The sequence below is a fragment of the Fusarium graminearum genome, chromosome 2, assembly GCF_000240135.3.
Source record: "Fusarium graminearum PH-1 chromosome 2, whole genome shotgun sequence".
NCBI classification, from domain to species: Eukaryota; Fungi; Ascomycota; class Sordariomycetes; order Hypocreales; family Nectriaceae; genus Fusarium; species Fusarium graminearum.
In genome coordinates, this window is record NC_026475.1 from 58669 (window position 1) to 82258 (window position 23590).

The window sequence follows — 23590 nt, forward strand, 5'->3', positions numbered from 1 at the left end:
AGGTGTGGGGGGTACTGTTTGTTGCCCGTTGCTAACAAAAGGATCACCCAGCTGTTGGTAGGGTGCTCGATTTCTCAATCAGTAGATGCGAACGATACTAGCCTTCGAACTTTCCTTGAGGATCTATCTATTCATTCATTATTAATCCTGAAACCGCTAGCATGAGCTTTCGACAAGTCTTTCTTTCCGACCCTGTCCTCTATGCTGCGTTGTTCTCATCCGAACCTAAGGAGCATGGCAATAGCGTATACATACATACATATGGAAAAGAAGTGCATCTATTGAATGATGCCCCATTACGACAAAACATGTGCCTTTAACTCCCTTCCCCGTTCCCTAAGTTTTCTACGCCCGACTCTTGTTCTCATGCCATGCATTGCTTCGTTCAATGACCAAAGATTAGCCAGAAACAAGAACCCAAAGTCTATGAAAAGGTTAGCGACGGGTTGACCTAACAGTGACAATTTGAGAACGCTGAGAAAGAATGCAGCCTTGGCATATCTCACAGTGCTCGGCCAGTGAACTTACAAGAAGAATATCATCAAAACACCAAACATCTTTGCGATCAACCAGCGGTTGCTTGACACTCGGTTCCAGTACTTGAGAAGTTCTCGCTGTGCTCCTTCGACGTTGTCAACCACATCTTCGGTGTTGGCATCAATGCGCTGGATCATTTCACTCTGTTCCGAAACCATGGTGGCTAGCTGTCCAAAGATGCTTCCTAACTCGCCAATCGTCTTCTCGATGGCCTCGATTGCTTCACCTCGTTGTTGGATGTATGTATTGGAAGGCTGTGCCTCCTCCATCATCAGCAGCTGCTGGTCGCCAACAGGATTAAGTGAGAGTGTGTCTTGACCCGGCGCAGGTGAGTTCCGGGCGGGTGTCCCGTAGAGTGGCGAAGCGGACTGTTGAATAGAAGGCTGAGCATGTTGCGACACCGAAGAGATGAAGTTTTCCGTTCTTGATCGCGACGCCTGGATGTTCTTGGTTCTGGCTTCGAGAACATCCTTGAAGTTGACTGAGACATCAGTAAGTTTGCCTTGTAGTAGGTATACGACGTTCTTGTTGTGCTCGCCCTCTTGATCGGCCTTCGGATGCTGCTGCTTTGTGATAGTTTGGAGAGCTCCAATCTGCTGATTCAAAGACGAAAGGTCTTGCTTGATGACGAAAGTAAGTTCGTTGATTTCCACGGGACGGTCGTCGAAAAGGGTTCTTCGTTTTGCCACTATTCTCCATGTCAGAATCATGCATAGCGCTGAGCATGTGCGCTATAAAAGACAACGATTGTACTCACGCTGTGCTAGCTTCTCCAACTTTCCCATAGTCGCCGAGATGCCACGTCCAATTTCAGCAGCCTTGCGGGCAAAGTCGGATCGTCTTGGAGGCCCCGTGGGATGGCCATTGGCGGCATCTTTTTGCGCATCTGTCAAAAGGGACCGGCGCTGAGAGCTGACTTTTGACGAGGTTTGTTTTCGCTGTGCCTGTGCGAGAACCGATTTGAACTCGGAGGTTCGGTCTTGGATAGATGCGACAGCCATCGTGGTCAAATTAAGAGGGGTTTAGGATAACGCCGAGATGTCAGACTGCGGCCAGCGCGGCTTCGTGTCTCGGAAAGAAAAGAGTCGCGTTGATTTTGTAGTAGCAGTAAGGCAAAATGCCACCTATGCGACTTCTGTTTCACTGTGAATGAATCGAATCGTGGTGTTGAACGTGGGAGGGTCCGAATCAGGTCTCGGTTGGCAGCGTAGGCGAAACAAAAGGTTAAGGGCGGCGGGCGGGTGACGCGGACACGAAAGCGAATTGCAGTGTATTAAAAGGAGTAATTTGGCAACGGAGATGAATCGAACAGGCGACTCGACTGTGGTGGAATAGGAAAGTTTGTTATCGACAAGTCGCAGGCCTTTAGGTGATTAAATGGATGGGAGAAGCTTTGTTGAATGCACAACCAAGAATGCCAGAGAACGATGAGGTTTGATTTGAATTGGTGTCGCTGCGTCTGAAAGGAGATTGGATTGATAGATTGATTGGGGGAATATCTGTTCCAGACTGGTCGAGGCAGGGGTCGACACAGAAGTTGATCCGCCACGCTGGCTCTAACGATCTATGCTGACCTCAAGTTTGCAGTGTGGCTGTCTGTATCTGTGGCTGTGGCTGACATGTGCAAGAAGATTAAAGTTGCTACGGGTAGCAAACACTACTAGGTAAAGGATAAGTTGTACTGCCTACGGATAATTGATGCTTGGTTACCTCTTATTGTTACAGGAAGCAACCTATTCGCATGCCTAGGCCTTCTTTGTTAAATCATCAACTAGGATTCCGGCTCTTGAGAGCATCCACATGGAAATGCTGCTGCAGACTTTCTGGGCAGAATACGATATTATATGTTGCAACTGTAGTTGGAATTTCTTCATTTCCTATTCTGTAGATATTGTTTAAACTCTACATACAGAGTAGTATACTCGTAACTGCCGACCTCTCCGTGCGTATCTGGCTCGTGCTGAGTCTGGATGCTCGTATTATGTATCATCGCGAGTCCTCGATGTTCTGCAACCGAGTGGAGTCTAGCTACAGCGGGACGGGAATGACGGCATTGCTTATAGCCCTTCTGGTCGACTTGCTAATACACAACATAACTTAGTAACTACAAGACACGCAATGCCTGGCCTACAGCTCGCTGCTCAATTGCTACCTACTATCTAGATTCAGAGAATGGCCGTTTGGGTCAACAATTCAGCACCCGCTCAACCGTCAGAGAGACGACACGAAAACCCTGACCCCTCACGACGTGTCATTGCCGACGTCACTTGTCCTACCAAAATATGTATACCACGTATTCACTGGCTACTGCTCCTGTTTGATGGTGGTATTCATTTCGTGCGTAACTTCATCTGTGTTTCGGAGCAGCAGATATCTAGGTACCTAGGTAGGTATATGTAACAGTTGAACAAACCACCCGGACATCCATAAGCAAAATTTGACAGAGGACGGAAACATTGCATCGATAGAGAAATTACGATGTTCGTGACATTGTTGATACTGACATCAATATGACCGAAAGCTATGACAATACCACAGAAAAGAAAAGAAGGACAAAATGATAAAATCCGGATTCCTCCAGTGCCTGTGATTTGGTTAACATGCAAGCCTTGTTCCAGTTTCGCAAGACTCGACGAGAATGATTCTGTACCACTCCCAAAAGTGACACCCTGAGTACCCGACAGCTTCACTAAATCCATCTCGTTCTTTACTCTCCTGTTATCTGAAGTCCTGGATTAGTATCATAATATGGATCTCGAGCTCGAGCCTCGAGACCTGTATAACCGCGTCGAGGCTCGTGTTTGAATGCGACTATAGATGTCAAAAATAGCAATGATCAGTTATTGATCCATGTCACTTGAATTTTCCAACGTGGGTTGTGCGTGCCTGCTGATGTTTAATTACTGGTACGAGTGATATACCCTTGGCACTAAATCTGGGTGCCATGGAGGATTAGAAGCCCAGTATTACAGAGTTCATAGGAGCTGATCTCTTAACTTGTTGCCATAAAAATGTATGGGGACGATCTTGGGATCGGCTCCGCTGGTAATTTCATTCCTGCACTCCGTACTTTTCGACCAACTCGGTCGGCGCGACCACTAACTTGGATACTCTAGCTGGGCGCTTGCTTTGCTTCTCCATTCCGACGGTTATATGTCACTCAATCGCCAAAGAACATAGTAATATTCCGATATCTACGTACGTACCTCCCAGCATCACCAACTAGTAGGTGACTAGGTTACTCGCTTCGTTCATTTCATCTTGGGCTTCAATGAGGCTGGGCAAACTGGGGTATCTGTATTCTCCTTGGTTCATGCGGTCTTCCTTGTCTGTTTTCATTAGCGGTTGCGGCCCTCCCAAGAGCAGGCCGAGGTGCCCCATCCACCTTCGTCATCCAATCTCCAACGGGCAACTGCAGCGCTAGTACACCAACACTAGCACACCTAAAAGTCCCTGACCGCACCATTTGTTCCCGCTTGCTACCGACCTACGAGAGCACCACCTCCTTGTTCTATCACCATCTCGTTGGCATCCCTCACCTGTTGCCGCTGGCTCCTATTGTGCTGCCTTTCTTCTCGTCGTACCTTTCATTGTTTCTTTTCCATCGTATACTTGTTGTTAGTCCATCACTGCGTTCTTTCTTCTTGGGTCTCCCATCTTGTTTCAAGCTTCGTGCCTCTTCTGATCCAATCGTCACGGGTCTTCGTCAACACCAACCTCAATAACGAGGTCTGCACACTTAATTAGTTTGCCACGTCTGCTGAGCCCAGCTGTCTCGACGTCGCCGTGAACCCTCGCTTCTTGCCAGCCATCAAGCACTAACCAAGAATGCACCGATAGTCGAATACTGACGACGAACATACGACATGGATGGGACATACAATAACCCTTACGCGCAAGGGCAGTCGCAGTCTCCATTGTAAATAGCCATCATAACCTCCGATACCTTTTCTTTAATTAATCCACAATTGCTTCCAGATCGCCTCAAACGCCTGGCGGATACCAGGTGAACGTCAGCCGTCAAAAGACAAGAAAATGGGTCCAAGCACCCGTTCAGAACTATGATGGTGATGACTGGGGCGCCGACGAGTTCGATGACGACGAACCACAACCACCGCCTCCTGTTCCTCGAGTTACAACAGGTCTCCGATCTGTTGGCCAACGTCCCCCAGAATCGTACGGCCCTTCGCCCAGGTTAGCTGCTGCTGTAGCTTCTAGCTCGCGAAGCTCGAGTGGTCCTCCGTCGCTCCAGCTCCAAACTCAAGATCCAGCCGGATCTTCTCACGATGCGACTTCGGAACCAATCCATAATGTTTCATCGCCCGTTACAGGGCGAAACGGATCTCCTGCGCCGGTATCTTCGGTCGCCGGGTCTTCAAAACCTCCAAGTTTTCAGCAGCAACCTGACGTCCGTTCCTCTACCCCGCAAAGCCCTAGTAGTTCTGCTCGAGCTTCTCCTTCGATTCGGCCTGATTTGTATCGACATATAGATGATGAACGTAAACTTGGCGGCTCCCCTTTGTCTATCGCGGAAAATGTTGCGCCCAGGCCAAATGATCATTCCACACCACCCGTTCATAGCCAACAGGGATATGGCCAAGGAGATGGCCCTGTGATCGACAGAGTCCAGAAGCAGCCGACTTTTGACAGTATCCTTGCGAAACGTGATGAGCTTCATGTTGGACAGCCAGTATCAAATGACGCGCCCGCTTTGGATAGCGCTGAAACTTCGCAGCAAATCAACAACCCCAAGGAAGAACCTGTCCTGCATTTGCCGACTGACATCGATAGGACACGAATGTCAGTTAGCCCACAACTTCCTGATGTTGCGCGTATGTCAGTTTTTGGCGCTGATTTCTTCTCTTCGGGCAATGGCGATGCAAGTGCTCAAGATCCAGTCAAACAGGAACAGCCCTTGGCATCTAAGCAGTCGACTAGTGCTTCTGGAAACCTCTCTACGCTGAACGAAAAGCCCCAAGAGGGCGACGACAATGGCAATGGCTCCAGACTTGACAATGCTTTGGCTAGCAATTCGTCTCTTATTCCTGCAAATGACCCACGATCTGTTCCGCCTCTGCGCACACCAAGTCCAAACATGAAAGGGCTTTATCCATCTTCCGGGGACCCTGCGAGTGCCTCAACTGCAACAGGCTCCAAAATCACGCCGACAGAACCACTACATCCCCGTCCATCAGATTACTCTCCTTCCAACTACGAGCCAAACTCTGCTCTCACGCAGGGCACAATGAATACCTTCAATTCATCGCCTATTAAGGAGAGCGATGTTTTGAGTGAGGAGATTATGAGGTCCCTGAGTCCTATCGCCCCAACCCCAAATTCTGCTCATGCCCGACCTGCACCAGAAAATGGTCAATCATTGACACCAGGTGGTCAGAACGAAATACGCAACAGCAGTTATACTCTTAGTGACTACGACAATTACTGGGCTGACTCGAACGACAAGCCCGAGCAAGGTCAGCAAAAGTTGCAAGTTGCGAATGCTCCTGTACACGAACAACAGCAACAAGAGCCAACCGAACAGCCACCGCCTGGGGTTTCTACTTCCAGCGGACCCAAGCCTACTTCTCCGCCGGAATCACCGAATGCCGAATCGCGACGGCGATTCTCTTGGGAAGCTGGTTTTGACCCACCCCCTAAGATCCTCGCTGTTGAGGCTCCTACGGGAAACTTGGAAATGGAAGGTTCTGCACCAACTTCCACATCACCGGTGGCATCGCCAGATGTCCAGTCCTCGCTGAACCCAGTTTCCGTCGATACCAACCAACCCAACGAGGCGCCACGAAATATTGAAGCTCCGAAAATCGTTATTCCTCCTTCTGGGGGAATATCTCATCAGGTTTCCAAGGCTAGCACACTTCCGCCAAGCCAGCAGCAAACTATTTTGGAGCCCCCTTCACCAGTGTCTGTGGAGCACGATGATTCCACACCTCAAGCTACAGCAGATCGCCGTCCATCAGTCGCTGAGGACAAATCACTGGCTAAAACAACTTCGAATCTCACATCAGCAACGTCGCCCCCAGAAAAGTCGAGCAGGTCGGTTCCCTCCAGCAGCGAATTTCCTCAGACTACTCCGTGGCGTGACATCATGACTTTGGCGACACCTGTTCAAAGGACCCTCAAGTTTGAAGCTGGCCGAGACACACATCAAGCTTGGGAGTCAGGTTTAGATAACTGGCTGTCCAGTCTCATGATCGAGCATCCTGAATACGCCAACAGCACTGCTTCCTTTTCTGGAGCTGGCAGCATGCCTGCAAGTCAGAAAGGACACGCATCAGGCCCCAGTGTATCCCACACTCAACAGCACTTCAACGCGAGCTCGCCTACGACAGGACAACCGGCAACTGGAAGATCTCGGCTCGCTGCCTCGGTGCCATCAGGCTCCGTCGGCTTCGGTAACTCGAGCAACCAGATCGGCACCAAGAGCAAGGAACTCATGCAGTCTGCTGGAAAGATGGGCAAAGGATTGTTTAGCAAGGGAAAGAGCAAATTGCGTGGAACTGGGGACAAGGTATTTCACTGACGCTTCTCTTTTTAGAACCTGTTGTGATGGGCTTCTTCCTTTTTTTCTCCCTTCGAGTGGGGTATTTGTTGGATTAAATCTCTTTTCATCATGCACTTCAAGGCTGATGTTTCACTCTTGGCCTTATGATGAGACGGGTGTATGAGATAGGAATTCTACGACGCTTGTTCCCTTTTCTCCTCCCGCATGTCACCATGATGTTGCCCATCCATCAGGCTATATGTGACAAGAATGTTTATTAATGTTTCTTTGAATGACAGGGCGAACCAACATCTCCGGTGCAAACAAAACTCAAGGCTGAAAGACGCGCATCATGGGGTTTAGATCGTCTCACGAGATCCCGCGCTGATGAAACTTCCGAAAAAGACGTCGTGAACTCGAGGCCTTCGACCCAATCGTATCATGCTCCCCAGTCCTCCCAATCATCCAGTATCCCTCCTTTTGGCCCTGTGCCTTCAACTGGCGAATCAGGTAAGCAAGTCGCTTCACGCGAGAGTGATGAGCCGCAGCTTTCGCAAGATGTATCTGTCGTCCCCAGTAGAGAACACGATGATAGATCACAATGGTATATTCCAACGCCTATTGATGAATCTACATGGGATCCTTTTAGGGAGGCAAACCTTGCCAGTGCTAAGGCTTCCAAGGAATCCAGAGCCTTGGTTGCGAGCGAAGATGAGCCTCAACAGAGCGTCAGTGCAGAGGCGCCTTTCAGTAAGCCTGTATCTGGCGGCGCATTTTCTGTACCTGCCGGTGGTAGTGTTCGTATGGTACCTTCAGAAGAACATACTGGCTTATCGCACCAGCCGATATCTGTCTACGCCACTGTCACGGCTCAAGAGACACACAGAGATGTTCAGTATGAGTCTCAGCCTCAGTCTCCTGCTCAAGCAAACGATTCATCTACCACTCCACAGCGGCATTCATCTTTCGTTGGCTTGCCACCTATCAGAAGAGGCTCGACTTTTGATGTGAACTCAAGATCGACTGCAATCGAGCAGAGAACAACTGAGCCTATAAACGAGCTTGTTTCGGTTGATGCTGAAAACTATGACGAGATTCTTCGCCAGCAAGGGACCATCACATCCGAGGTCACGGTCGGGTCGACTTTGGTCGGAACCGACTCGATTGCGCCTGATAAAGAATACAAGAAGGATATTGATGATCCAGAAACGCCTGCGATGACTCCAGAGCGTCAACGCCGTGCTTCTCAGCAACGATCCCCTCAGGAGGTACCACGCCATTCTCTCCAGATGCATCCAGCCAACCAGGGACCTATGCCACCACAGAACCCGGAATATCAAAACCCTTCACTGCCACTGTTACCGTCACATTTGATGGGTGGCGGCGGTAATCCAGTCCAGAGAATGCCGCCTTCCGGGCCCTGGAAACTAGAAGAAAGCCATCTGTCGGAGCCTTTGCATCGCGTTACCCCTAAAGCTTCGCCACTTCTTCCATCGGGACAATGGAAGCTGGAAGAAAGCCACTTGGCCGAACCTCTTCATGTTGTCAACAGAAACCGAGCTGGCACAAACGCCTCACAAATATCACAGCATTCGCAACGCTCACAACATTCGCAGCAAGATCCGTTCTTTGGTTACAACAAAGAGACTGGTGATGTGCCCACCTCACCATCATCGAGCTCGACAACCCAGCATCAACATCATCACCACCAACGGCAGAAGCCTTCTGAGGTGCCCCCCTCAACGACTAACCGGTATCCGGGTCTCTTTCCTGGTCAACAACGACCACAAAGTAATTCGCAGGAAATCCGCCCCAGCCCAGGCCCTCAGTTCGCCAGGCGCCTGTCTCACGAGGAAGGTATTTCAAGAGTGGGAACTGGTGGCAGTGGAGTCCCTGTTGATGATCGTGGCCGTTCTAGGGGAGCGTCGGCACTGTTCAAGGACATTGGACATCGCTTCAGGAAATCTTCAACCGAGCGACGACACACACCTATCGACAACCACAATCCATACCAGCCTCCGCAGCTTCCAGAGGCTCACCATGATGCAGCTTCCGTATCTAGTGTAGCGACGGATGGAACAAACGACCGGAAGAAGCCTAGAGCCAGTTTCATGCTGGGTCTTCGAAGTAAGCAGAGCCGAGAGAGGCTCTCTATGCCTCCCCCTTCACGTCCAGAAGACTTGAGGCCACACTCCGCAATGGAAGAGAATAGGGTATCTCGACTCAATCCCGGATTGGGTTTCGATTCTGCCCACTCAAGACCTACCGGTGTACCGCGCGCGGCTACATCCAATCTGGCCAACGAGCTGAGCCAGCATGGAAGCGCTACTCCTCCTCCCAAGAAGCGATTCTCAGCCTTCAATGCTAAGGCTGCTATGACAAACGTATTTAACAGGCCAAGCAGTGGTACATACGCCAAACCAGGCACTCCCACCTCCTCCAGGCCGGTTTCGAGCCATTTAAGCGTACAACAGCCGGTATCTCTGGAGCAATCCCATCTGGGTTTTGAGCGAAGCAACACTGCTGGTCCATCTTTTAACCAAATGCTTCCAATCCCACCAGATGCACCCCCTGCCGATGCTGCAGAGCGTCGTACGAGACGTGGTTCAGCGGCTGGATTGATCTCGGGACTATTAGGACATGGCCTCAAGAACAAAGAACCTCAACAGAGTGCCCTATCTCAGGTGCAACAACATCCTGTCCAACAGTCGCATGATCGCCGTTCTTCTGGGCCTCAACTCAATCTAACTCAACATGAAATGCTGCAAGCACAGGATCAAAGGTCGTCTGGTCCTCAGCCGCCCACTCCTGCTCTTCATATGCCTGGCGCTTTCCCCGAGACTCCTGGAATTCCAACGCCTCAGAGCGATGCCCCGCCTCTATCCAGCCCCCAACCCCAAAGGCCGCAGCCATTTGTGAATCAACAACTGCCAATGGTCCGCCAAATGACTGGTGGTGCCGTTGCCAGAGAGCAGTCACCCATGCTAACATCTAGATCCTCGTCGGGCGCAATGAGAGAAAGCCAACATGCTCAGGCAGCGTACCGAAACTCCCGCCCATCACCACTGGGTTTTGGCTCTATGACTCCCTCAGGGACTCCTCCGATCGTGACGATGACGGACCACAGTCGCCATGGCACACCTCAAACTTCTTTCAGTGTCGGTCAGAGCTTCTCTGACACTCGGACCAAACAAATGAGATCAATCTCGCCAGCGGCGCCAGGCGTACGTTCTGCCCCAACAACCCAGACGTCTTTCAACATTCCAAGTACAGCCCCGACGACACAGACTTCGTTTCACGACCCATCGCAGTCGTTCGAAAAGCTCTCGCAACATATGCATGAGGGAGCTCCTGTTCAACGGCACGCCACTGACTCGCCGAACATGTCGTTCAGGCAAAACACGAGACCCGGACAAATTGCGTCAGATGATGGCATGCCTCTATCTCCCGTATCCCAGGTATCGAAGACATCACCACCCTCTGTTTCCTCAATGGCAACACAGAGTCCTCGGTTAAACAGCTCCTTTCCTACTAGTGGAAGACGGCAATCTTCACAAATTTCACAACCTGAGACTCCAATCATTTCAGCTGTGTCTGCCAGTCCGCCAGTACAGGCATTCACTAGCAGGATGGGAATGTCACCCCAGCAGCCACAGTCCTCGAACTTCCAGTTACAAACCGGTCCTCGGCAGGGTACTTATCCAATGACTTCGAGTCAGCCGCCAATGCAGCCGCAGCAGTCTGACGGAGGGTCCCCAGTCCCTCCGAAGAACGAAACGAGCCATCTGCAGAAGCCCCAGGTTGTCGATCAGCCATCTCAACAAGGGAGTCCTGGAGTATCGAAGTGGAAGGGTCTAAAGAATCGCATGTCTGCGCAAGTTGCGCATAAGTCACAGCCTAGCCAAGGAAAGACCGAAGCTGATAAAGACAAGCTGACTACAAGCAAGATCTTAGGAGCGTTTAAACGAAGTTCCAAGGAAAACCGGCAGTCTATGGTCATTCCGGATTTCCAGGCTTACCAACAGCACCAGATGGGAGCCCCTCATCAAAGACAGCATCCCCAGCAGCATACTACTACTCAGGCCCCATACGAGCAAGCGCAGTCCTCTCGCCCATCTTCGAATGTTGGTGGTCAGCCTTTCGGGCAAGCCACAACTTCACGACCGTCGTCACATTTGAGCAATCAGTCCCCAATGCAGTTGCAATATGAAAGACAGTCCTCGATGTTCAGTAGCCCACCTCTGCCTCAGCAGCAGTTCCGCAGCTCTTCGGGATCCATCCCCCAAGGACAGCCAGGCATGTATTCGCCACAGCAAGTTCTTGCGTACCAACCCCCTCAACCTCAAGGCGAGCCTCTATCCCCGAGCTCACCCACCGGCCCAACCCATTCCTTGCCGCCGCCGCAGCAACAGGGACACTATCAGTCTTCTCTCCAACACCAAGGGCAATTTCAGTCTCCCTTCCAGCAGCAGGGCCAGTTTCAATCTTCTCCGCGACAGGGACATTACCAGTCTCCATCACTTCATCAAAGACAATTTCCATCGCCGTCAACACAACAAGGACAGTTCGGATCTCCCATCCAATATCAAGGTCAAACTCAGGCCCCTACTCAGATTCAGGGACAGTTTCAGTCGCCTCCACAATCCCTAGGCCAGTGGCAACATGAGACACATTCGCCTAGCAACCAGCCTTTGCCAGCTCAGTCTCGACAAGCTTCCTATCCTGGTCAATGGCAAGGAACCATTGGCCAGAGTCCCAATTCGCCTGCGCACCAAAGTCCCCGGCATTCGCACTTCTCACAGCAGCCTTATAGCCCACAGCCTATACATCCAAGCCAGCAAGTGGTTCGTGGGGAAGAGTCGCACCCTGTCCATGTCTCTACACCTGAAACTGTTCACGCGCCTACGCCGGTTCATGCACCATCGCCACGCCCTTCGCTCTTAAACCTTCTCGCGTCTGGCAGCCTCGACAATGAAGAGGCTCAACAGCTAGACCTCGGTCACACTCAAGCCGTTCCACGGGACGATCAAAGCAATGCGATCTCTCTGGGCAACTCCAACACACAAAGGTTCACCGGCAGCGAAGGCCCTTATAATAGCAGAACAAGCGGAAACCGTCAGGCCAGCGCTGGTTCATCGCCCACCAAGCACATTTCCCCAGAAATCGGCACGGAGCAAAATGGTAGCTCAAAGAACCAAGCTCCCTCCCTTCCCATGCCTGTGTTCACTTCTGACTCTGTTGGAGGATCTTTCATGAGAGCTGGAGCTGCGGCAAATGCCAACGGGGAGTCTCAGGGCGTATCTATCAGTCCACCTACCGCGACGACAGGCAATTCCGGTTCAGGACCAACCAGGCAATCTCCGTCAGATATGAGCGACTCAAGGGCTCCGTCCCAACCCAAATCCAGTGGAGGCCCTTCGTTCCATGCCGAACTTGAAAACACAGAAGACGCACGAAAACGCACACTGCGAATAAACTCACAGGAAGAAAAGATCCATTATGACCCTAATGCCGATTCGGATGGGGAGGTGCCTGCTCAGATGAGTGCGACTAGTTATCCTGGGCAAGAGTGGAATCCATACGGCATGACTGAAGTGGGTGATTGGAATGAAGCCCTGTACCGCTGAAGGGTTGAATCTCATAAGCAATACCTTGTTGGAGCCCATCTTCACAACGCACCCACTAATCTCTAAATGCACGCAAGCAGCACATGTCTGTTTCTCTGGCGACACTTGATCTTGCTTCGTTTACGTACTGATCAATACTGTCGATAACGGTCATCTTTTCTCTATTCTACGGATATGTAATGGCTGCCATCAGCCAACTTTGTCGAACATAATATCATTTTGGTCCCATCATAGCGTGGCGTCATGGCTGTATATACATTTGCCTTGACTTTGTAATTTTTAAGTACGAAAGAGATGGATGGAATAGTAATAACAGAATGGTTACAGAAACCACGGTGGAGGGAAAAGGAAAAGTGCACGCATGCATATACTACATAATATTTCAATCATTTATATATAATACTGTCAAAATAAAAATATACACGTGCATATTCCTTGCCTGAGAGTACACGTCTTGCCTTGTATGCAGAGAAGAGTTTCAAAACTCCAACGATGCGTTTCTGAAGGGAATAAGAGCCAAAATAACTGCCTGGGTATAATAGGCTGCTCGATCGATGACACCACCTGTCAAAAGCCCAACTGAACCTTGTTTGTTCTTCGAATCGGTCTGACCAAACAATATATCATCCGCATGGCCCAACTCAGCCCCCTCTTTCAGCAGCTTGCACGTCTTTTCGGGCAGAAAGTAGGCTGATGTACGTGCCTTGCCAATTTTTCCTCTCTTCCCAATGACTACGATCCATGCAAAAGAACAGAAAGAGCCGTTATGGGATTCAACACCTCCTTCGATGCCAACCCAGAAATCTGCCTCCGGCTTTAATGTTTGTGCATTCTGAGCTCTGTTTGTCGCTCCTCGGAGTGTTTCCTCGTCAGAGAAGGGCTGATCCGAGACGTGGGAGTGTACACTCAGACCTTGGAAGTCATGGGTGCCCGGGAACATCTGGTTAAACCCTTCACGTGTTGCCTTGATCTTTGGGATATTTTTTGAGGCAACAACGATGGTTTTCCGAAGAGGGTCCATTATAGAAGGTGAATATATATCGAGGCGATCCGAAAGACAGTTCGTTGATACTGATCACGATCAGCTTGAGGGCGAAACGCAGCACTTGGAAATTGTTATATGGAAATTTTGGGCGACTGCCTGCACTCTGCATTATATTTCGCTGATACTCTGCGGGGTTGGAATCTATAGTTGAACTTTTGTCCCCACAAGTCATTAATCCACTGCAAAGAGTCGATTATGAACGGCATAAATCACATCAATGACTACTGAGATCACTGCATAAGCAGACTAACTATCCACGACTTTGGCTTTGAGAGATTGGCTCCCTCCTAGTAAAGACACGGACATTCATAGAACACAAGTCCATTAGGGGCGAATGTTACACGCAGTCAACAAGTAAAATTAAAGGGAAAATATCAAACACTCTTCAGTCACGTTGCTACATGGATAGCTCTTCAGGACCCCAGTACTTTCTCCCAGTTTTGCTCACTGATCCAAGCCTCGATATTCTGAACATCTGGAGGTGTCTCAAGCTGGATGCATATCAAGTTAGTGTTTATCTTTAGCAAGCGAGAACATCGAGAGAGAAGAGCTTACAGCAAAAGGGTGGATATATCCTGCGTTATCACCGCCGTGTAGCCCAACCTCGTTGACAAAGGCAAACGTTTCACGAAACTCGTCTCTCAACTCGGGCTCACACTCCCAGGTGAACTGACCAAGTGGAAATTTCAATATGTCTGTTTCATATCCCGTCACGTTGCTGAATATGTCGACAAATTGTCGGAATGTCAACCAAGCTCGGTATCCAATAACACCCTTGTTTGGTTCGTTTTGAACTAAAGATTTTACAAAGGGTCCAGTATCTTCATCATGTACAATGAATGGTAGTTTTTTGTCGAGATCCAGATTAGTCGAAAATTGTACGCGGCCGTTGTCTCCCTGTATTGTAGTGCTAGTTAAAATTCAAATACACTACGAGGGGAATCAGAAGGCTCACCTTTGTGGGCTGTGACATTGGGTGGTTGAGGAAGTTAGCCATGAAGTAGCCTGGAAGGAACACACTCGTCTTGTACCAAAGATCTGGCTTGTGTCGCTCACTGTATTCAATTGCATTGGCCTTTGAGTCAAAGTGACAGACCTCGGTGTACTTTCCGTCTGTCAACTTGGTCACATTTGGCAGTGATGAGATCACGAATCGTTCCAAGCTCGTGATTTTGGCAGCTTCATCAATGATACTCTGCAGTTGTCGGGTTTCCTTTTGTTTAACCCATTCGTTGAATAGTGAGCCAGGCTCTGGTTTGTCGGTGTCATCAGACTCGCTGTAAATGCCCCAGAAGTCACTGATGGCAAAGATGACATTGGCGTCTTGGAAGGCTTTTGCAAGAGACACCTGGTCGTTCAAATCTGCCCGTACCATATCTACTCCACGGGACTGGAGAGTCTTTGCTCTTGGGCTCGAAGGGTTGCGGGTGATGCCACGAACAAGCCATGTAGGATCTTTGAGAAATGTCTCGACAACAGAGCCGCCTTGCCCTCCTGTTGCACCAACGACAACAATGAGCTTGGGTGTGGTCATGTTGTTTCCAGATATAAAACAAGCTTGAATAAGTAACGGTGAGGGTAGTTGTTTGGCGTTGTCTTGTTTTATATATTTGTTTTTATATCCGACCATTGCCTTTTACCTATCATTCATTACCATACCATGACTTGCTGACATAGTATCGTTTTGATTATTAAGTTAAATATGAATTATGCCGTTATGTTCCGTTGAATCTCACTTTCTGACATACTTCTTCTCTTCGCTTTTTTCTTAACGCACCCATTCGATTTGTAACATGTTTCTTATTGGTATCTTCAACGCTGCTCCAGTTACAACCAGTGACAACGAGTTATTCAACCTTTGTTCACATTAGTACCTCGCAAGCTAATACGGCCCGTTCCAGTCGTTTCTTTCAAGTTGAATCATTTTTGTCTTTTGCAGACATTACTCAATATCAGAGCATACCATGCTAATTATTTATAGAATTCTATTTACATTATCGATAGGTACTAAGGAACTTCAGAAAAGAGGCTACAAAATGTGAAAAAAATTAAAAATTAAAAATAACATGCTACTATGGAAGTCGTCTAGTAGGTAATAGAGATTAGCTTCAGCCTGAGAATTCAAAAATAAATATAATAAGAGTATAGGTAGTCTAGATAAACAGCATAAAAAGTTACTGATTCCGTGTCACTACTGGTTCAGTGGGGGTCCGAGATCGGTGGGTCGCGACGTCTCGTCTCTGTAAGGTTCGCTTGACACGAGAATTCTTCTTGCAAACATCTTCTACTCTATGCAATTCGCCCTCGAGTGAGTGGATCGTTGTATTAAAGCCCGACTTGTATATATTGAGGCCACAGTAGGCATTCTGATATTGACTACCAGCCCAATGCCTCGGAGCGAACGCCGGCGCGGCGAGCGCCAGCAACGGGAGCGGGAGCGGGAGCAAGACTCTCAGTATAATGGCGTGTTGCACGACGAGACATCGCCATTGCTCCCTCGGATATCAGAGGTCAGCGAGCCTGAGACATCAGTGTCGCTTACAGACGTCCACAGTCTGCTGGCGGAAGCAAAGCTACTGTGCCGGTATTCGCTTCCTCTGATTGCAACCTATCTTCTACAATATTCCTTCACCGTTATCACCACCATCGTCGCTGGCCGGCTAGGCGCCGAAGAGCTCGCGGCGTCTAGTCTGGCGCTGACAACAATCAACATTATCGGCTTCACTATCTTTGAGGGCATGGCCACGGCACTCGACACACTGTGTGCTCAGGCGTACGGTTCCGGTCGCTATACTGGTGTCGGAATGCACATCCAGCGCATGATGGTCTTGATGGCCATCGTCATGGTTCCCGTCGGTGCTATCTGGCTATGCTCTCACTGGATCCTCCCGCTCCTCGTCCCCCAGCGAAGCCTCGCCCTCAAAGCAGCATCGTTCTTGCGCGTCAGTCTTGTCGGATTGCCCGGCTACGCTTTCTTCGAGGCCGGCAAGAGATTCCTACAGGCGCAGGGCGAATTTGGCCCGGGTATGGTCGTTCTCATCATTTGCGCTCCTGTCAATGCCTTTTTGAGCTGGTACTTTGCTGTCAGGCTCAATATGGGTCTCGATGGTGCTGCGTTTGGCCAAGCGCTCGCCAATAACCTACGTCCCGCGCTGCTTCTGCTCTACGTTATCTTGATTGGCAAAAAGTCCCATCGTTGTTGGGGTGGTTGGGATGCCCGCGCCGCCTTTGCGGTACGTGAATGGGGCCCCATGATTCGTCTTTCCGTTGCCAGCACGGCCGTTAACCTTGCTGAGTGGCTTGCCTTTGAGATCCTCATGATCAGCACTTCGTACATCGACACTCCTCACCTTGCTGCCCAAACCGTTCTTAATACCCTCTCCATTGTAACTTGGCATGTGCCCTTCTCTATCAGTGTCGCTGTCACCACTCGCTTCGGCCATCTCGTAGGGGCTGGAGCTCTAAAAGAAGCACGTCGGGCGGCGATTCTGTATTCCATTGTCTTTGTCGGTGTCGGCATCTTGGATGGCGCTTTCCTGTTCCTTCTGCGACGACCACTTGCAGATTTGTTCTCGGATGATTCTATGGTCAAAGACCTTGCTGTAGGATCCATGGTCACTGTGGCCTGCTTTCAGATCATTGACTCCGTCATCTGCGGCACCAACGGCGTGTTGAGGGGCCTGGCGAAGCAGTCTGTTGCTGCTTGGGTCGTGCTAGCGGTCAACTACCTAGCCGCTGTGCCATTCGCCATTTGGCTCGAGTTAGGAAGTCCCGATTTGAAGCTTGACGGCCTCTGGATTGGTCTTGGAAGTGGCATGGTCATCATCGCGGGTATTGAGTGTGCCTACATGAAGTGGATTAGCTGGCAGGACTGCGTAGACGATGTAAAGGAAAGAGAGGATGACGGAACATAGACTTTGCTTGTCTTAGCACGTCCGGAAGGCTCCTTGGTTTTTCGGCTGTAATTTCCCAACTATTTTAACTAAAAGTTCAGGTACATGGTAACTGTAGGTAGCAGTTTTACGATAAATCTAGTAGCGATTTTAGATGATGTGTATGTGTAGATGGTGATTGTCCTTATTCCATCCTTGCTTATATAGGTACCTAGGTGACCTTGATAACACTCTCAGATCCTTTTTTGGCATGATCTTGATTTGCGTATTGTTTCTTTACTCGGAATCTTTAATCAAGATAAGAGTAGCTTGCTTCTTTAAGCATATTAAGATAGAATCAACTACTGGTACTTAACGACGTAATATAATTCTGTCCATATTCATGCCTACCTTAGTACCTAGTTAGTTATAGGGTGGGCTGGCTAGAACAAGAACCAATCGACAGTCCTTGGCTTGGCCTGTTTGTCGTTTTGAAGTTCGCAGAAACTACCTGGACTGCTTTTTCTAGTTGCAGAATAAAGGCCACGCTGTTAATTAATATTTTTTAAGTAAGGAAAAGCGTTGGAATGTTGTTCATCAACAACTAATTAAACATGCTAACCATTCGCTGGTCCAAACCCCCAATTGAATTTGGGCTGGGAATGTTTGCTGTGATGTCATAGGGTTGCTTTGGACCCTGAATATTTCTAGGCACTTGGACCTTGGATGGGCACAGATGCCTACTAACCCAGGTTGATTATTTCCAACCCGGGTAGTCCAGGCAGTTGACGTGGACAACAATTTGTTTACCTGAAACGAATACAGCAGAAACAGGCGGCAGTCGGCAGTGCCGTCAGGAAACACGGTATTTGCTAGTACTACATCGCAATGTCAGTTACTTGGTCAACACCAAACATGATGGTATGCAGTGATAGTTGAGCTGCAGGGGAACGACAACAACCTAGTTAGCTACCTGGCTAACTGATTGCTAGTCAGGGGTGAGAAAGCCATCAGGTTAACAGATAATAGAAATTTCATCTGGGATCTGCTGTCAAGCCGAGACAATCGCATTCCAGAAGATCTGTAGAGCAGTTGGTACATCGGAACAACGGGCAAGCTTCATGCTTATCGCCGTTGAGGCTCATTCAAGGATCAGCGGTTTACCCTAGAGCAATTCCATCCAATTTCGTCATGAGCGCTTGCTTCACTTTATGGATACCAAAGAGTCAGAACTCTCTGATTCTCCCTTCGCGCAATTCCGATTCCAATTTCGACTTGACGCTTGATCCCTTGGCGCGTGGCTTTGAAAACTGGGCCACCACTCATGACCCAAGTCAGTGAGGGAAAAAAAAAAGGGACCCTGGTCAATCGTCATCCATCCTTGATTGACCCAAATGGCCCCGTCATAGCTGCCCACTTTAGGTCACTTTATTCCTCCATTAGGGAAGAGGGTACTTTACCTGCAGTAGCAATTAGTGATGTTTCAACAAACCATGACTGCAACAGAGCAGCAGACTTCTCAAACTTGGGTCTTGTCTCAGCTCATGCCACCTCCTTTCTCTTGGATTTGTCTGCACATAACCGTATTTTCCTTCTTCTCCTCTCTCGGTCCATCACGACTTGGAGAATCCTTCTTCTGCGCCTTTTCCCTTTTGAGCTCTTAACTTTCAGCCATGGCGGTACACTTTTGTAGATGAAACCCAGGAGTTCGGGTTTTCAAGATGGGAGGGCCCGGACCTGGGTTGGTGTTGGAACGTGGGTACGGTATGTAGGTGCCTCGGCGATAATTCAGAGCCTAGACATCCAGACCAAGGGAACGTTGATGAGTGAGTGCTGGATTATCTGTTGGTAGCCAAAGAAGATAGAAACGAACCAAGCCTCGGATAGGGCGTTGGAACGGCCCCTGCCTCGAATCCATCGCTACTGCAGCTGCAGCGCACGGGCTCTCGCTGTAGGTAAAGGCGCATGTCTGCCCGGTCTGGTCTGGTCTGGTCTGGTTGAGCTTTCACGATACTTGATGTGCAAGTACCGCGCGATCAACCGTCAGCGATAACTATTCCCAACAAGGGTTAATTCGATAGCAAGCGCCTGCAATGTGATAGCGTGGCGTCAGCAGACGATCCGTGGCGCAGGCGGCAACGCTAATGGCCTGGTTGGCCAAGTCAAGGTCTGGACCACGTCGCGTTTCTCCTTCCCTACTGGGTAACTGGCGTGTTAGAGGCCTACACGGCGACGGTACTTGCTTCGGATGTACTCTTGCTCCTCTTTCCTGCCTGCCCAATACCTGAACAAGTCGAGCACAACGACAGGTGAGACGAGGCGAAAATGAACGAGACAAGCAGCAGATACGATTCATGAGCCCAACACGCTCGCTCGCCCTTTCCCGTACTCTCCGACGGAAAATCTATCTATTCTTGACGACAAGACTTGCAGACCTCAAGTACACAGGCAGGCGCTTAACTTGTTTATCTGTTGAGTTGCGTCAACATCATTACATCGTCAAACGACTTTCCGAAAGACTCCACTTCCCAATTACGATCCGCGACCGATACGATACGACACGACTTTGTCGGATTGGGACTCAGCTCCATCTCACAAGCTTGCGGAGAACCAGGGACCGCCGTCGCCCGTGCTACCCTGCCTACCTGCTACCGTACCGTACCGTAACAGGTCCAGGTTCACATCAGACCCAGTACCGTACAATACCCACGTATTCGTACCTTACTCTCGCTTCCTCTCTTCCTTCTTATTACACATTTGCTGCCAGAGCCTGGCAACAGCAGTCAAGCAAAATCAAATCAAATCAAACCAAACCAAACCCAATCATACCGAACAAGCCACAGCATTTCAATTCCCAACCCTACCTATCGACCGACCGTAGCTTCTCCTTAGCCGTGGAACGTGGCTCACTCGTTTTCAAGCACAAGGTCTCACTTCGCCGCTCGGATCTCTCGTCTCTCGTCTCCCATCTCTCATTTGGCTCGCCGTCACTTATCGGGCCCGGAGGATCCGTCTTCTCCATTTCCACGTTTACTCTCCTTGTTCTTCGAGAGTTTGACTTTTCCAACAAGTCTGTCGATTGATTTGTCGTCTCATATCGACCTGCCACACCAGGTCAGGTCACGCCTCTCTGGGCCGAGAGCACAAGACGTACCCATCCAACTGATACAGCAACCACGCGCCCGATTATAATGGATTCGTACGTTGCCATCTTTCCCAGCTTGAATTGACCCAGGACATTCCAACTGCACCTTCTATTGTTCCGGTGGCACACCTGCTCAACCGAACTCTATTACCCAGATTCGGCCACTTCCATATGCTATTATTGGCTTGAAACTTACAAGCTGTAGATTTATTCCAATGTCAGCCGCCGCCGCCGGTTGGGGTCAGCCTTTGGCAACAAAATCGCCAGCATCCCGACGATCATTAGGTCACTTCAGGTCTCTCTCATCCATCGCAGCTGCCCCCAGCTACCATCCCCGAACTCCGTCGCTCACTCCCGACCGCACGCCGATCAAATCCTCATCCTCCACACATCTACCTCTCGGGGTAAAGAGTGCGTCTGTAGATTTTGGAGACGAGATGAGCACCATACCCGACCCCCGAAGTCGAGCCATTAGTCCGGCTGATGACAGTGGTGTTGCGACTCCTAACCATCACCCTGACCTCAATGACGAAGTCGCCACTCTCAGCAACAAGCTCATCAATGCAATCAACCACCAAACAATATTAGACGACTCACTATCCGCCGCCCGCCACGAACTTGATGCCGCACGCGATCGTATTCGCGACTTGGAAACTCAAAATGCCTCGCAACGCGAAATGTTGGCTGGTGACGTGTGGGTTCGTAAACACACCGTTGAGGCTGAAAAGAAGGTTTGGCAGGCCAAAATAGCCGTGGAGCGCCAAAAGCGTCTTGACACAGAAATGGAAAAGAAGAAGATCGAGCAAGAACTGGAAAATCTTACCGCCGCATTGTTCGAGGAGGCGAATAAGATGGTTATCGCTGCCAAGGAAGAGGCCAAAGCTGACCATGAAGTCCTGCAACGCAAGAACGACCAGCTCAAATCTCAACTCGCAGATACAGAGAGCATACTCAAGTCGCAACAAGAGCAACTTGTAGAGCTCAAGCATGTCATGGAACACATGGCTGCCGGACGAGAGGAACACACTAACCCTACTGCTCCCTCTTCTCCTGGGTTGACAAAACCTGACACTCGGGACGATCGCCGATCCTCCACTGAAGAGCCAATGCCCTCTTTATGGGGTGCTGCCGCGGTTGTCGAACCCGCCCATCCAACGAGCTTCTCCCATCTCATCCAGCCAGTCTTGCGAACAGATCTAGCTTCTTATGATGACTTTGTCAGTCTCACCCGAATCTCTCGAAACCGCGCCAGCAGCCGTGTATCCTCAGGCTCCGTGAGTGCATTGAATGCGTTGACTGGGTTTGGGCTCGGCGGTTCAATATCAAGCGCCCACCCCTCAAACGCATCTACTACTTCGCTTGGTACTCCTATTCCTGGCCCCGGAAGTGCACCTCAGTCGCCGAATACCCCAGCCTCAACTGTCAGCGCTGCTTCGAACGCCTCGGCCACCCCTCTCCCAAGTTTAAGAGAGACGAAGTTCTACAAACGTGTTCTGGCAGAGGATATCGAGCCTACACTCCGTCTGGACATGGCACCAGGATTGTCTTGGCTCGCTCGACGATCAGTCATTGCCTCTATTGCCGACGGAACATTGGTAGTTGAACCTGTGCCAACAACTGGATCCCTTGTCGCACTGACGAAGCCACAATTTTACCCCTGTTCACTGTGCGGTGACTCTCGCAAGGGTCCAGAATATCTTCGTAACCATCGATTTCGAACAAGTGAGACCGATTCCGCTCAACGACATCCTCTGTGCAAGTATTGCCTCAGCCGTGTGCGCTCAACCTGCGATTTCTTAGGCTTTTTACGGATGGTCAAGGATGGTCATTGGCGAGCCGATAATGAGGATCATGAGAAGGCTGCCTGGGAGGAGAGCGTTCGACTCAGAGAGCAGATGTTTTGGTCTCGCATTGGAGGAGGTGTTATCCCAAGCATTCCAGCCCCCATCTCTATCGATATGGAGAAAAGTCCGCGTAACAGCGACGACGGCAGTGTGAGGTCTGACCATCTCGAAGTCCCTGGTTTTCAAACCCCACCCACGACAATGGAGCGAACACTAAGCGATATAAGTAACGCTATACCGATAGAAGAGCCACATACACCTCCTATGCAGATCGATGGACCCAGAAGTGTCCGCACTTCCGTTCAGTCTCTTGAAGTAAAAAGTGCCTCTGGATCAGAGGAGACAAAGCGACTATCCCTCACGATTCCAGCCACGGATTAGCAGCGCAATATTCTTTCAAAGCCCTCTTGACGCCAACAGTCTTAACACATAATGGGGTTTGTGTATTATTATGTATACTATTTTGATCTTCAGGATTGCATGCATTGCTTTCTTTTGTTTTCTTTTTTGGATCATGCCTTCTTGGTGGCACTACTCGACAGATTGCTAGAGCAAGCTATCATGGAACTCAGGGAGTAGGAGGTTCAACACTTACTCCTGTACTTTTTTATCGAACGAATACGGCACGGGACTTGGCTGGAGGTATGAAAGTAAGAATTGGTCGGTTGCTTATGGGCTGCTAAAGACGGAATTTTATTACTGGCGTTCAACGGAAATATGCGCATCATTCACTTGGAACGGCGCAACGATATGGGAAATGGGTTTTATTTTTTCGAGACGACATATTTTATTTGTCCTTCATCCTTTGTTCAGCGTTATGAATCGGTTGCTGATTTGCGCAGCAAAAAACAAAACGCAATATGCGGCAGACAGGCAGGCATGCGCTCGCTTTCACAACTTATTAGATTACTCTCGGCCGTCAAGTATGCCCTCTGACGATGCCATTAGTTGTAGTAGTAATAGATATGATACCAACTATATTCGGCCCCTACGATATTTCATTCGTCGAAACACAAAT

The 23590-nt window shown here is 49.7% G+C and overlaps 6 protein-coding genes across 6 annotated transcripts; 3 read left to right on the top strand and 3 right to left on the bottom strand.

Moving 5' to 3' along the window:
• Positions 1-215: 215 nt before the first annotated feature.
• Positions 216-1946, bottom strand: FGSG_08940 (uncharacterized protein). The gene is made up of 3 exons (XM_011321452.1): positions 1295-1946; positions 529-1225; positions 216-424 (listed from the first exon to the last, which is right to left on the bottom strand). The coding sequence occupies exons 1-3, from the start codon at positions 1536-1538 to the stop codon at positions 400-402; spliced, it is 966 nt and encodes a 321-aa protein (XP_011319754.1). The 5' UTR covers positions 1539-1946; the 3' UTR covers positions 216-399.
• Positions 1947-5782: 3836 nt separating this feature from the next.
• FGSG_08939 (uncharacterized protein) lies at positions 5783-6639 on the top strand (the record flags this gene model as incomplete). Its single annotated transcript, XM_011321453.1, has 2 exons — positions 5783-6459; positions 6564-6639. The coding sequence occupies 2 exons, from the start codon at positions 5783-5785 to the stop codon at positions 6637-6639; spliced, it is 753 nt and encodes a 250-aa protein (XP_011319755.1).
• Positions 6640-13144: 6505 nt separating this feature from the next.
• On the bottom strand, positions 13145-13687 carry FGSG_13262 (uncharacterized protein; the record flags this gene model as incomplete). The annotated part of the gene is made up of 1 exon (XM_011321454.1): positions 13145-13687. The coding sequence occupies one exon, from the start codon at positions 13685-13687 to the stop codon at positions 13145-13147; it is 543 nt and encodes a 180-aa protein (XP_011319756.1).
• Positions 13688-14124: 437 nt separating this feature from the next.
• On the bottom strand, positions 14125-15245 carry FGSG_13263 (uncharacterized protein; the record flags this gene model as incomplete). Its single annotated transcript, XM_011321455.1, has 3 exons — positions 14125-14202; positions 14267-14608; positions 14667-15245. The coding sequence occupies 3 exons, from the start codon at positions 15243-15245 to the stop codon at positions 14125-14127; spliced, it is 999 nt and encodes a 332-aa protein (XP_011319757.1).
• Positions 15246-16002: 757 nt separating this feature from the next.
• FGSG_08937 (uncharacterized protein) lies at positions 16003-17625 on the top strand (the record flags this gene model as incomplete). Its single annotated transcript, XM_011321456.1, has 2 exons — positions 16003-16019; positions 16095-17625. The coding sequence occupies 2 exons, from the start codon at positions 16003-16005 to the stop codon at positions 17623-17625; spliced, it is 1548 nt and encodes a 515-aa protein (XP_011319758.1).
• Positions 17626-20774: 3149 nt separating this feature from the next.
• FGSG_08936 (uncharacterized protein) lies at positions 20775-22953 on the top strand (the record flags this gene model as incomplete). Its single annotated transcript, XM_011321457.1, has 2 exons — positions 20775-20782; positions 20934-22953. The coding sequence occupies 2 exons, from the start codon at positions 20775-20777 to the stop codon at positions 22951-22953; spliced, it is 2028 nt and encodes a 675-aa protein (XP_011319759.1).
• Between the last annotated feature and the right edge of the window lie 637 nt (positions 22954-23590).

Excerpts from the sequence above, each read along its gene's own strand:
- FGSG_08940 (XM_011321452.1), bottom strand. The coding sequence starts at position 1,538 with ATGGCTGTCGCATCTATCCAAGACCGAACCTCCGAGTTCAAATCGGTT. Across the intron at positions 1,226-1,294 it reads GTTGGAGAAGCTAGCACAGC|TGGCAAAACGAAGAACCCTT; the intron begins GTGAGTACAATC and ends CATGGAGAATAG. Across the intron at positions 425-528 it reads GTTTTGATGATATTCTTCTT|ACTTTGGGTTCTTGTTTCTG; the intron begins GTAAGTTCACTG and ends ACCTTTTCATAG.